The sequence below is a fragment of the Sipha flava genome, unplaced genomic scaffold, assembly GCF_003268045.1.
Source record: "Sipha flava isolate LNK unplaced genomic scaffold, YSA_version1 235_pilon_pilon, whole genome shotgun sequence".
NCBI lineage: Eukaryota > Metazoa > Arthropoda > Insecta > Hemiptera > Aphididae > Sipha > Sipha flava.
This window is the reverse complement of record NW_020272876.1, coordinates 504,319-519,220: the sequence shown is the minus strand read 5'-3', so window position 1 is coordinate 519,220 and position 14,902 is coordinate 504,319. Positions and strand designations below refer to the sequence as shown.

Sequence of the window (14,902 nt, the reverse complement as noted above, 5' to 3'; positions counted from 1 at the left end):
AAAATAACACTTTACCATTAATATTACCACAGGAATATGATGATTTATTGAATGAATTTGATGACACTTTAGATATTGCAAATTTGCCCATTGAGTTCAATAATTTTAATGGTCCAAATGAACAAGAATCTAACATTTTGCCTAATCAATCCCAACCTGTTCAAAATAATGTACATAATTTCAACACACTAAAGGTTAAACTTTCAGCCATAAAATGGAAAAAAGGGAACTATTGTCCTCATCCACAATCTTTAGAACATACTAATGTCGAGCTTCCTAATGATATAAAAAATTTAAAGACTTCTTTGGATTATTTCTCATATTTTTTTTCTGAAGATTTATATTAACAAATAAGGCATCAAACCCATTTATATTGTAGTCAAACTAATGTAAATAAATTATTACATCTGACTATAAATGATTTAAAAAAGTATGTTGGAATTTGTATATTTACTTCTGTGGTCCAAATTCCAAATGTCCGTAGATACTGGAGTAATCAAATTGGATTTTCCCCAATAAAAGATGTCATGAGTCAGAAACGTTTTGAAGAAATCCGACGCTATCTTCATTTTAATGACAATAATGCTGCATTACCCAAAGAACATCCTGATCATGATAGAGTTTTTAAAATAAGACCATTAGTAGATTTTTTAAATGCTAAATTTTCAAGCATACCCCTTGAACGAGATCTCTCTATTGATGAGCAGCTTTGTTCAACAAAAGCTCATAGCTTTTTTATAGCAGTATCTGCCACTTAAACCCCACAAGTGGGGATACAAATTTTTTGTATTGTGCGGTTCAAAAGGGTTTTCTTATAAATTCGAACTCTATACCGGCCAAGAAAACCAAGATAAATATAGACTTATTGATGAACCAGATTTGATGGCTAGTGCCAATGCCGTGGTACGATTATCAAGGATTACACCGGAAAATAATAACTATAGACTGTATTTCGATAATTATTATACCACTATACCTTTAATATCTTACATGGCTAGTAAAGGTATACAGACATTAGGAACTGTACGTAGAAATAGGTTACCTAACTGTAAATTTCCCTCTGATAAAATTTTAAACAAACAGCCTCGTGGTACAGCTTATGAATATATAACCGTTTTTAATGATACTCCCATTACATCTGTTGTATGGAAAGATAATAAAATTGTATCTCTTCTTTCATCATATTGTGGAATACAACCAATTGATACAATTAATCGATTCGATAAAAAGTCTAAAAGGGTTATTAAAATTGACTGCCCTAATATTATAAAAGAATATAATAGACACATGGGGGGTGTTGATCTATTAGATTCACTGATAGGAAGATATAAAATCAAAATGAGGTCAAAAAAGTGGTATATTAGAATTTGGTATCACCTAATAGACGTTGCCATAGTAAATGCATGGATACTTTATAGAAGAGTTGAAATGGAACATGGTAGAAAAGCAACTATTTCTTTATTTGATTTTAGAGTTGAAGTAGCCGCAAGCCTTACAAAAGTAGGAGAGGTAATTACACCAAAACGTGGACGTCCATCATCAGCATCATCTTCACAGTTATTAGAAAAAGAGATAGAACTTAAAAGAAAGAAACCCCATCATAATACAATGCCACCCAAAAATGTTAGATTGGACCTAACTGATCACTGGCCAACTTTTACTCAAACAAGATTTCGATGTAAATTACCAGGCTGTGGAAAACTTTCTTATTGTATTTGTACAAAATGCAGAAACCATTTTTGTTGTAATGCTAATAGAAATTGTAGGTTGTGATTTTTATTATTATTATTATACTTTATAAACTGTTATTAATTATTATTATTATTAATTCTATAATATTAAATGTCATTAATTTGTATTGTTAATTTGTATTAACTTTTATTGACATAAAAAAGGTTGTGATTATTATTATTATTAAACTGTATAAACTGTTATTAATTTGTCTTTTGTAGACAGAAAAAAGGTTTAAATTTTTATTATTTTTATTATTATTAAACTATTTAAACTGTTACTTTTTTTTTTATTATGTTTTTTGATAGTAAAAATATTTATCAAACAATAAAATAACAAATTGATGGAAATTACTTATGAGATTTGAATATTGTCAGTCTATAAAAATAAGTAATAATTAGCGCTAATGCGCAATGTATCATTTATGATACATTTGCAAAAATGCCAATTTTAGGCTCAAAATGTATTTTATTTGAAAAAAAATATTTTTCCAGTATAGTTGTATAATATTTACATAAAATTATTATTTTTAAAAAAAAATTTTGAGCATAAAATTTAATTTGCTCAATGTAGGGTTAACTAATTAAATTAGGTTATTAGCTATGAAATGATTTAGTTTTTTATTCTCATGTTACAGAGGAACAATTTGTATGAATATTAACATTTTAATATGTGCTATAATATATATATGAGGTCCTCCATAAGTTATTTTTAGTTCATAGTTTTAATTAGGGCTATAGCCTCCCCAACATTTTGACTCTAGTTACGCCTATGCCCACCGGTACAAAAGAACCAAAGTTTTTACAGAAATATTTTATGGGTGACTCAGTAAATGACAAAAAGGCGTTTGTCTATTGCTCCCAATACAGATAAACAAATATTATATAATTTGCAATATATGTTGCATAGAAATCATTCATACATTTACGTTTTAAGAATGCACTCGATTTGATGCCGTTCAATCCAGCTGAATTTAAGATTGTTATTGAGGCTGACAGAAAACCATAAGCAGAGCATCATGGTCGATATAATACTTCTCAAACTGAGGAAGTATCAGGGTATATTGTATGGCGCTATTGAGTATTGTTTGCGATATCGAGAACATTTTTGCGATTTTGGAAGTACATTATTATGTTGATAATGTTATAATGATAATTTTACTGGTGAGAAGGTTGGTGAACTCAGTCGTGTAGCTAGCTATTTTAAAAGGGGGGTGTTATTCAAAATTATACACAGCAGAATATATACTTTACGTATACTTTATTGTACAAGAATACTGTTCGCGCCATAAGCCGCGAAATAAATGTAAGGTGTTGTAATTCGTCTGTATTGTATTATCATTTTCGTGCGATGTGTAGCGGTGCGTTGCGTGTCCGCAGCCATCGTCGGCGGTGGTGATAAGCCTCCGTGTGCGACCGGCCGGGCACGTAATCGCGCTGTTATCGTCGCGCGTAAATGTTCGTTGTTCCACGTTTTCTTCATATTTTCGGTTATGTTTTTTGTATAGTTAAAAGTCATGTACTCAGTGCCACAAAGTTTCGTAAGTTCTAGTGTTTTTTTTGGTTTAGTGTGGTGGCACTGAGACATTTATCTTCATTGCGGTGTCCGGCGGCCTTAGCCTTCGTGGTGAATGTCGTCGGACCCATCTCGCTCTCGTTTTTTGGTCGTCGTGTTGTGCACATCAACTTTAGTGTATCCGTGTTCCCGTGTCTGCAGTCAATTGTTTAGTGAAACCACGTTTTCGTCACTCCTTTTTGTTTTGTGATTCGACCGTCTGGTAAAGTATCGTTCGAGGCAATCAGATATTGTCCAGCGTTATAATTTTTCATTGTTTGTAGTATACCAGCGGTCGCCTTGTGAATAACGTGGTTTTGTCATTTGTGTCATCGTTCGGGCTGCAGAACGGCTTTTATCTTCGTGGTGACTGTGCTTGGATGGTCGCACGTACCAATTCTGTGACTAATTTTATTCATATATACACTGCGGTGTGCCGTCTAAGGCATTTTGTCTAGTCACAGGGTTGGTGCGGTCGCGTGGATGCAATCAGCCACTCAACATAGTCACATGTTATGTGAGTATTGGTCGACCATATTTGTTTCATTGTGTTAAAGGCCGACGGCCCTCAGCCGTCGTAGGCATATTATTTATATTGTATTATTTTGCATTAGCCGACATAGGCATCTACCACATTATTGATATCGTTGTATTATATATTTTATTCGTACACTGCGGTGTGCCGTCATAGGCAAATTATTATTATAAATTGAATTATTATTTTGCGCGCGCCATGTGGGCCACGTATTGCATTTAAACTATTTGTGTTTGCGTGCCGAGTGGGCCGTATATTATTTATTTATATTTATATATCATTATTATTTACATTGTTATATTATTATTTGGTGTGTGCCGTGTGGGCCACACATTATTTATATTATTTATTTTGTTTTTTTTTATTATAATTTTTTATACCACATATTTGGTTTTTATTATTTATTATTATTTTTTTTCCTGTCGTGAAGGCACCCTTATTTATTTTTATATAAGCGCTGATCGCGACAACAAATACAAACACATTAGAACATTAAACATGAATATCTATTCATGTGTAATGTACTATTGTATGAGAAAGTATTTAAATATTTTATCATATTAAAATTTCAAATGTACATTTTTGTCATATGTATCTATTTTAAATCGCACATGATACGACATAAAACCACGGCTTTGGTTTATTAGACAAAACAATGTAATGTGAAGCCGGATCCCGGCTTTACATTATTGTTATGTATATATTTCGTTATGATAAATATGTTTTCATCATGGTTTATGATCAATTTTTACTTTTATTAGAATTAGGCATAATGTTAACGCGGTCAAGGAGGGGTGTTACTACACCTGAAACCCATAGCTACGGGCCTATGTAAAATGGTTTGAAAATTATATTTTTGAAAAACCACCGGTATCATAATTTTGTGGGAATTACGCATATTTTAGTGAAGTGATTTTTAATATTACATGTTGTATTATTTTACCAGTTATATGTATTATTTTAAAGATTATTTTTCGAAAGTCGATTACCTTATCAGTACTTGCCTACGCCGAACATAGACGTAGTTCCTTAATTGTACTTGTTTAATTTAGTATTATGTATATTGTATATAATACACTATTTATATGCATTATGAATATAACGTTATAATAGGTATGCGAGCCTTGGTTTGTTTCGATTCAGTTCCAGTAATTCCACCAATAATTATGTTCACGTTGCGAACACTTATCATTATTTATGTTATCATTTTCGTGCGATGCATAGCGGTGCGTCTAACTTTAATTATTTTTTCGAAAATTTTTGAGAAATTGCAAAGCATGGAAATCGGTCTATAGTTTGTCACATTTTTTTATCACCTGTTTTATAAAGTGGTTTGACAATTGCGAGTTTAAATTTTTCTGGAAATACGCCCTTTTCGAGGCATATATTTAGTATATAGATAAGAGGGTCTACAATACACGGAACTATGTGCTTTAGAAGTTTAACTGAAATTTTGTCAAAACCAGCTGCCGTTTTGTCTTTGAAATTGTTTATGATATTTTGGACCTCGGTTTTTTCAATCTTTTTAAGAAAGAGCTGATTAAAAGAACAACTTGGTACTTCGACATCGTAATTAAGCAAACTGTTATAGAATTTTACAGCTAGGTCTTTACCAACGCTTATGAAGAAAGAATTAAAAATATTTGTTATATTTGCTGGATCTTTTTGTGGGTTAAATGTTTGACCATTATTTTCAATACTATTTTTGAATGTATCATTGTTTGAGTTATTATTGCTATCTGTTAAATTGTTTATTAATTTCTGAGTTAGTTTAGGATTAGTGATTGCACTAGAAAATTTTGATTTGTAAAAAAGTATTTTTCTTGCTCTTAGAATTTAAGTAAAATTATTACGATATTTAATTAAATAAGCACGTAAGTTAACATTATTAGGATGTTTTTTAACCAGTTTAGAAATATCATTTTTACGACGAGCCGAAATTAACAGTCCCTTTGTCATCCATTCTTTAATGAATTTATTTTTAGAGTTAGACTTAATTTCGTAGCTAGAGTTTTCAATATGCCTTAGTAGCTTTGCATAAAATATATCAATTTGATTGTTAATATTTAATGTACTATTCAAAACAGACCAATTTTCATTACTTAATAAACTGCATAAGAGGTCGTAGTTTACACTCTTTTTAATACATTACAATTCTTCACATCGACCAAGCATCTCGTAACGATTTAGTTTTTTTATATTCGTTGGTTAAAATAATACTGTTAATTTCATTGCCAAGTAATTTTATACATAAATATATGATATACTTACATTTACAATAATAATGTATTTTATTTATGTTTTAAAAAATATAATGGGCCATATGAATCTTACCTAACCAATTTATTTTACGAATTTCGCGTTATATATACAAGTTTTGTCGGTATGATGAACTCGAAGTGCACCAGAGACAGCAAGAGAGAACTTGACAAAAAATCTGCCCTCAGTGAGGTCAAAAAATTAAACGTCTCAATAGTAAAACCATCAAACTATCAAATCGATTTGTCGCCGAAAATTCCAGTAAAAAATACGTGTCAAAAGAAAGAAAAAAAATGTTTATCAACAGCCGCCGGTGGCAGTTTAGAGGTCCCCTTTCGGACGAATGGAGCAGAGCAGTTAAATGGCAAGGAAAGTGGAGCGCAGTCAACCGATTACGAGACAGCCGAGTATGGTGTGAGCAAGAGTATACGTACAAACGACTGCAGTAACCGTGAGAATAGCGTCACTAGTGCCTATAGGCCATCAGAAGTGAACGGGTGCATGAATACCGTACAAAAAATCACCGATAAAAACCGACGCCTCCAACTGCTGTCATCGGATCACGATAACTGTCAGCAGAGATGTTTCAAGTCACATATTATGATTGGGAAACCGGCTCTAGAAGCGGCGCACTTTTGTGGACAAAACCACTACTACGACCGGAGCGAGCACGCCCAGCAATCACAACGGACGGGCACCGACAGACACTTATCGTCTCCCTCTACTGGGATTTTGGACGGCCGGAGACAACAGATTTGCCGGAACCGACGAGAAGGTAACGAGGGGGTGCTGAGGACCAGTGCCGAAGAGACTGAACTGATTCACGCGGAGCTGTACCGTTTGGATCGCCGGAAGGCAAAACTTGTGCGACATCTGAACCATCGGCAGCGAGCGGACGAAAAGGTACAGCAGTCGCACGAACAGCCGCAAGAGCGGGGCGCATTGAAAGCGAGCGAACAGCTCTGCATGACCGAAGGTCGACCGAACCGAACGCTGGCCACCCGATGCGACCGAGACCCGTCGCGACTGGTGGCCATGACGGACCGGCTACGATCGCCGTACTCACCCGCGCTGCATACCGATCGCAATGCCGCCTGCGTGCGGAAGCACGATCACGTTGAACGACCGTATTTTCCCTGCCCGACCGTGGGCCGGCGAGAACTGTTGATCGGCCACCATCAGCACAGACGTTCCGTGACGTCACAAACACCTCGGTCATTATCGGATACCGCCGAAGGGTTCAACTGTGGTTGCCAACGGGTGAAGGGCCGGATCGGAGATACCGATAATGGTTATGACAAGGCCAACGAACAACATCGGTTCGGTCAAAACGACAAGGCCATGACGGACCATGTAGTTCCCATGACGATGGCAGATCTTATGCCGGTGGAAAACTGTAAAAAAAGGTGTGCGAGTGTCGGGCCGACCGCCGAAGGCAACAGTCGCTGTAAACAATTGCAGGTACCGGAGAGGCCGCGTACCATGCATCGTGCTTGTATGCTTCGGACCACTACAACCAACGACTACGCTACTGTTCGACTACCAGATTGTAAACAAACATCTGGTGACAGGATTCCATTGACACCAATAAAGTCACTTAAACAATTCAAAAGACAGAAAGAATTATGCAACTGTGACAGTGTTAAATATCAAGAGCAAGACTAATATAGCTGTAATGACCAATAACGCATATTATTTAGGTACAATTTCAACATCATGGTCCAATAAAATTGATAGCAAAATGTATATATTATTTTAATTACTATAACATATATTTGAACATTTGTGATTTGGTACTAAATTTTTTATGAGAGGAGGCAAAATATAATGTTTTAAATTAAATAAATAGTTCGATATTTGAGTCATTTTTATTTATAATGAATATACGAAGTTACATCGGCACACATAGCTGTTACTAGCTGATTAATTTTTGAAGAATTTTATCAAGTATGTTTAGGCTATTTTATTCGTTAAATAATTGTATTCAATTCTGTAAAAACAACCATAAAGAGTCGGGTTAGATATGAAGGTAAAACGATAATTTTGTGAACAATTTCAACAAATTGATTTCATTATTATTTTTATGTTATCAGCTGAGTTAAAAAAATCCGGAATGGGACAATTGGGCGCCGCCGACTGGGCGCGGCTGACTGGACGCGGCTAATTGGGCGCGGGATCAAGTGGACGCGAGTCAAGTGGACGCCAGGACAGCTGGGCGCTAAATAATTAATACTCTCTTATATTTATTTTCTATAGGTATTTTATAAATTCATTTGGTAATTATACGCAATGCCTCTTAAATATTCGACAGTGCTTCTGTTATTATAATCGCGAACAACTGTTAAAATACGTTGATCGGCATCCCTGTACTTTTTCAATTTCACTGGGGGGTTGTGTCCAGCAACAAGGTGCTCATAGTAAAAGTCATAATTGGTTTGCACTTTTCGTAAGCCATCTATAAGCTTCCTGATTGTAGGATGATCCATACCTAATTCCGTCTGAAGGCGGCGATGAGCTGCTTCAGCATGGTTATTAGTTCTGTCCTGTTGGTTTAATGTTCTGTTATAGATATTCCACATTTCGTGAGGAAACAAAGGCTGTCTTCGTCCATTACCTCTCCTATTCATTCTTCCGACGTAGTTGTCCTCAAACCAGTCTAAAATTGGTTGCACATCATTTGGTAGGTTATCAGATAATGATAATAAAGCATTATCTATGTCTTCAATTGGAATAAACGCCAAAGCTATAACTATTTTTGCATACAACGAAAAGTTGGGTTCATTGTTATATCGATTTATTAGACCTAATTCACCCAATTTTTTTTTCATATTTTTTCCCAAATGAAAAAAATATCCTCGTATTTCTGCAGTAGGAAATATTTCTGAAACACTTTTGAAAGCAGCCATTTCATAGTCACAAGTGATAGATTTTGCATTGAAGTTTGGTGGCATTAACACTTTAATCATGCCAAACAGTTTGTCGTAAGTTTCTCTACATTTATTAGGCAAAAGTGCGTAGAAAATAGGGTGAACGCCTCCAAATTTTTTTGCTAGAATGACATAAATTTATTTAAATAAATTTGGTGCAATTTTAAATGTCCCATCCATAAAAAAATCATCACAGGTTTTTGCTATTTCTAGGTTCCGTTGACGGCCAAAAATTAGGATTCTTTCAGCACCCGAACCACTATCAGCAAGCAGAAAGTTTTCAAAATTTCCTGGTTCTGACTCATACATTTTATAACATTCAGAAATTTCAAGATCAGCCAGAGTTGTAGGATTTGACGGAGGTTGATTAATTTCATTACGTTTCCTTCTGATTAACTTCTTTAAAGCTTGTTGGTTGGGAAGAGCTCCTTGACAAGCGACATAAGTATTTTGGGTACATTCATTGATTACTTGGCATGTCGATTCTTGTGTTTCTAGAGCCCTTTTTTTAATTTTTGTAACGATTTTGTCTGCTGCCACTTTAGCTGCAACTAGCTTTTTCCTAAGAACTATGTCATTGGGAAGGGTGTCGACATCAAGGCTCATGACGATGTCACCTATGTCCTCCGGGCGGACTGGACCCCGGAAATACCTCTGAAGCTCCAGCCTTAACGCCGTCCAATGTGGGCAATGGAATAGCGTGTGTTCCACAGAGTCTTCGGCATCGCCACACTGGGCGCAGGTGGCGTCGGCGACTCTCCCCATCTGCCAGAGATAGTGGTTGAAACAACCATGCCTCGTGAGGGTCTGTACCATGTAGAAGGACACTGCTCGGAGCTTAGAACAGCGTAGCAACCTGCCTAGATCTGGGACGATCTTCCTAGTCCAAGGTCCCTTGGGTGATTCCGTCCACAACTTCTGCCAACTAGACACCGTCCTCTTCCTAACCGCATTGAGTGTCATCGTCCTGGAGACGTGATCTCCCCTGGTCTTTAAACATCTCCTTTTTTCAATGAGTAAGTGGGGGAGGGGGTTCTAGCAAGGACTAGGGCCGCCATATCGGGGACGGTCCTTTAGCACCTAGTCGCCCTCAGCGCCGCTACCTACCGAGTCCAGATGAGAATCGCCTTACTTTTAGCTATGCTGCATGCTACCGATTCCCAGACTGGGGCAGCATATAGCAGCTAACTCGTTGCCATGGACAGCAACAAGAGCCTCTTCCCGGTCAATGGTCTGTGGATGTTAGACATAAGCCTGCATAGGGCAGCAATGATCTTCCTGGCCGCGTCCGCTACCATGGTCGCTTGGCTGAGGAACTTCAGCCTGGTGTCGAGTCCCAAATACCTGAAAACCGGCTTGACCGGTATGCGTTGGCCATTCATAATGAACACTGGCTCCCTGTAGGCCCACTTTCTCGTCAATATCACCGCCTCTGATTTTGCCGGCGCCACGCGCATACCATGGTGGGCAAGCCAGTCGCCCATGAGGTCGAGCGTGAAGTTCGCCCACTCTTCCAGCAGGGAAGTGTTGTGGACCCTGACCATGAGAACCACATCGTCCATGAATCCAATCAACTGGACGCTCTCGAGAACTGGAATCCGTAGCAGGCCGTCAGAAAATATTCCATAGCATCGATCACAGGATGGGGCCCTGCGGTACTCCACACATCGAGTTGTCCTCCTTCACTTTAATCGTCCCCTCGCTGAGATAGGACATCAGGAAATTGACCAGGTAGTTGGGGAGATGTAGCCTACTTAGCGCAGCGTCGATATGCCCCCAGGACGCGGAATTGAAGGCGTTGCTGATTTCGACTGCTATTACCACGCAAAGATCCCTGTCACAGCAAGACCCCTCGGTAGCCCTCTTCACTAGGTCAAGCACACACCTGAGGGCATCTTGCGTTGACCTTCCCCACCGGAAGCCGAACTGGAAATCGCTGAGGTCGGTCGACAAAGCTAGGTAGGCCTCGAGAAGCTTGTCGGCATCATCCAGCAGCGAGTGCGGGTGATAGCTAGAAGGATCATTCAATAGTTTGATCTTGCCTTTATGCAAAAGCACCAACCGAGCCGTTTTCCATATGCATGGGAATCTGCCTTGCGCCAGACACCCGTTATACGCGTCCAAGAACAATAGTGGCTTGGCCTTAGCCACCACGATGACCAGTTCGTTCGGGACGTGATCCGGTCCCGGCGCTTTGCCTCTCGGGAGCCTGGAGGCCATGAGTAGGAGCTTTTCCTCAGTAACCATGTTCGATGGCGTTGCCAACTCCGGTCTTTCCCTCGTCCGTCACTCTATCCTCGGGAGTATCGGGAACAGGTTGGTCGCGAGCTTCAGCGTCTGAGCGGTCGACATCGGCTGCCTTGGGCACAACTTTGTGGTGATGAGTCGATAAGGAAGTTCCCATGGGTCGGCCTCGACTTCATCACACAGCTTGGACCACGAGCTCTCCTGTGCTTTCTTGATAGCCGTTCTTAACACTTTACGTGCCGTCACGTAAGCCACTCGCTCGCTATCGCGCATATATTGGGTAATCCGTCTTCCTGCTCACTTATAGTGCCTGTGCGCCGCACTGCTGACTTTATCTCCACCAACCACCAGAGAACAATCAGTGCCGTACGCTCTTATGGAGCCGTCCATTAGCCCCAGGTATCGGTCAAACTCTGTTTCACTGCAGTTGGGCTTGTAGTAACAGCTGTAGATAACGAGCTCCTAGAACTTGACCCTGGCATAACCAACGCCACATCCACGGTCGACGGGGGTTGGGATTGTGGTACCATAAATCGCAATGGCGCTCTTGGCATCCGAGCTGGCCCACCATCGGTCGCAGTCCACAGGGTTCTTGAGCTGGTCGGACACCAGAACCACATCAGTTAGGCAGTCGTTAGCTGTTGGCCTGACAAGCTGCTGGACCGCCCAGCAGTGGTTCAGGTTGATCTGCATGACCCTGATAATTGCAGAATAACAGCCGGCGCCTCCGGGTTCTCGCGTCTGCCGATGGGTGTCTCTTGTTGAGCATCTTTCGCCAAAACAGTGGATCCGGTGAGGATTTTAGCAAACGCATCACATGTATCGCGTGTCGCTGAGCAGGCTTCTGTCAGATGGTTGTCTTCCACGCACCTCCTACAACATTTTGTCCTGTTCGGCCTGCCGCAGTTCTTCGACACGTGACCTGAGCTCAGGCAGCGGTTGCACTTGATGTTACGCTCGACCCGCCTCACCCTGCCGTACACGAGTCCCACCTAGAGTCTGCTGGCCAATAACACCTTGTTGGTCATGTCCCTGGGTACCAGGAGAGTGGCCATCATGTTTGCAATGATAATTTGTTGACAGTCCTAAGCCTGTAATAATTGGGAAGGAAAATTGTGAATTAATAGGTAATAAGTTTGAGTGCATGTATATGAAAATTATATGTAGAAAGTATGTATTCTATACATTATTTTATGTTGTACATAAATGTACATAAATTATTATACGTAGTATATGGTGCGCAATGGTGTTGTGATTTTATCAGGTAAAAAGGGATTGGAGCGAAATAATAGTGCATTTTTTTTGTGCAATCATGATGCACCGCATGCAATGTATGCAATTTCGGGTAACGACTGATTAAATGTAAGAAATGCAATAAAATAAATTTCCTATGCAGTAGGATACTACTGTGCAATAATTTGTCCTTGCAATGTTATCAGGCAGTTTCGATGAAACATGGAACATTATAATTTTTGTTAATTTTGTGTTAAAGTAACGTCTATGTAACCAAAGGTGTAACTTGGAAATGTATTAAGGGAGGGGTGCAAAAATATAATTACGTATCTAACGAAAATTGTGTCCATGGCTAAACGCCGCTTTACTACCTACATATTATTAAATATAAAATTATTAATTTTCAAAACATTAAGTTGGGTAAGCAAAAATTGAAAATTAAGATTTAAAAAAAAAAAAATTAATAGTGATAGCTATAACTAGCTGTTTTGTACTTATTTTAAAACAATGTATATTAAATATAAGAGGGTGGCACTTCCCCTCCTAATTTATTCTAATGGAGCAATTTCCCCCCCACCTTGGCCTCCTCAGTTTACGCCTATATGTGTAACTGTAAATGTTCTGCATTGCTGTCTTTCAATTAACGATTTTTAATCACCAATTGTTACACTATAGTATATTATCAAAAAAAAAAAAAAAATTATATATCCTCAGATACCTGCGGGTGTGATTCAAACTTTGTACCATGTAAACCAATTGATCTATTTAGACCTAAACTTATCGATCTACATACCTACTAACATTACAAAGCAAAGTAAAATTAATATTTATAAACAATAAAATCAGAAATCCAATAACTTTAAAATGTATGAATAATAGCATTAATTACAAATACTTATATACACAATTAATATTTATAAATCATTAGCAATAATAGTAACAAACCTATAATAATAATTATTATTTTAATATTCTTTTTAGATACCTTCTTTATAAAATTTAATAATTTATCCCACCAAATTTTAAATACTTGAATTATATGATTTTCGTCTAAAAGAGCTGATATTATCTAATGGGCCATGAGTAGTTTCAAACATAGGAAAGTGATTGAAAATTGATTGAACTGTGAACGTTATACGTAAAAAATATCCTAAGTAAATATCCTAGCCTAAGATAACCCACGCATACATACGTAAGTAATGAACATTTGTATAACATTTTAAAATATATCATTATCGTAGTTCCGGGAATCCATAAAACTGTCGACCGATAGGCAGTGGCATGGGATAATGTATTACACACACTAATGTTTATTTACTACTCATACAATGACACAGTTTAAATGTACATGTAATATGAGTTGCCTAAATATTACTCCTTAAAACGTGCTATGCGGGAGCCCCCTTAATCAAATATTATTTTCCTTAGTGGACGTGACGGTAGGTAGTGCGCGAAGGTCGATTTACGGATAACACTAAAATATCGCCGATATGGGCATCAGAACTCAACAACGAGAATTCCCTCTCTTCGCCAACTACTCAGCACGTCGTAATCGGCAACTTTTATCTATATAATAATAAAAATAAAAATGCGCTGCAACAATACTGATTCATTTGAACTTTCGTTTTATTCGTTTTATAACCACCAACAGTTGCCATAACCACCAAACTCGGCTTTAAATCGTGTAAAGTAATAATCCATTAAAACCTATGTCACGGCCAAGAATGTTCCTTGCGAAGCCGGGTAATTAAGCTAGTATCTTATAAATCTATCTTTATCTATAGCTAAGGTCAACTATAGTATACACGCATATACTAAAATAATTGCCTATACTGAACCTCTTAAAAACCGACCGTTTGCAATGCCCTAATGGAGAAAAACACGATTGTGAATATATTTTCTGCGATAAACTATCCGTAGGTATTTTAAATTTCTTATATTTTAATTCTTCCAATTAGGGGTGACCAAAAAAAAAAAAATATAGAAACTGAAATTTGTTGTGGTGGAAAAAGGCTGTAAACGAACTTGGCGGAAAACGGTGATGCCCGGGATTCCACTAAACATTTGATGTTTCCAACATCCCAGTGATGTCAATTTTAAGTTATATTTGAAACATCTGCGATAGCTAATTGTGTTAATTGTGTTAACACGTTATAAGATAACGATATTTATTTATAACATTCAACTATATTATAGCTGCCGTGGGCGTCGGCAATGTCAGGGCCTGTTTTACAATAGCAGTGGTAAACTCGAGTTTAGCTGAACCTCGGTTATCAACTAACTCCTAGGTTAACTTATTACCAGTATTTGGCAATCTATTATCGATTTGGTTCAGTTCAGTTAAACTGTGGTTAAAGCATTTATTTTTGTAATACGATTGATATGTTTGTAAAATTAATGGATAAGCTAGGTAATC

The 14,902-nt window shown here is 37.8% G+C and overlaps 1 protein-coding gene across 1 annotated transcript; it reads left to right on the top strand.

Moving 5' to 3' along the window:
- Positions 1 to 527: 527 nt before the first annotated feature.
- Positions 528 to 2,739, top strand: LOC112683777 (piggyBac transposable element-derived protein 2-like). Its single transcript, XM_025554933.1, has 3 exons — positions 528 to 711; positions 806 to 1,623; positions 2,641 to 2,739. Exons 1-3 carry the CDS (start codon positions 528 to 530, stop codon positions 2,737 to 2,739), a joined length of 1,101 nt encoding a protein of 366 aa, XP_025410718.1.
- The last annotated feature ends 12,163 nt before the right edge of the window (positions 2,740 to 14,902 follow it).

What these genes read in the sequence shown, in the direction of transcription:
- LOC112683777 (XM_025554933.1), top strand. Translation starts at nt 528, where the DNA reads ATGAGTCAGAAACGTTTTGAAGAAATCCGACGCTATCTTCATTTTAAT. An exon ending in CTCTATTGATGAGCAGCTTT is followed by an intron (nt 712 to 805) that starts GTTCAACAAAAG and finishes GCGGTTCAAAAG; the next exon opens with GGTTTTCTTATAAATTCGAA. An exon ending in ATACAATGCCACCCAAAAAT is followed by an intron (nt 1,624 to 2,640) that starts GTTAGATTGGAC and finishes TATGTTGCATAG; the next exon opens with AAATCATTCATACATTTACG.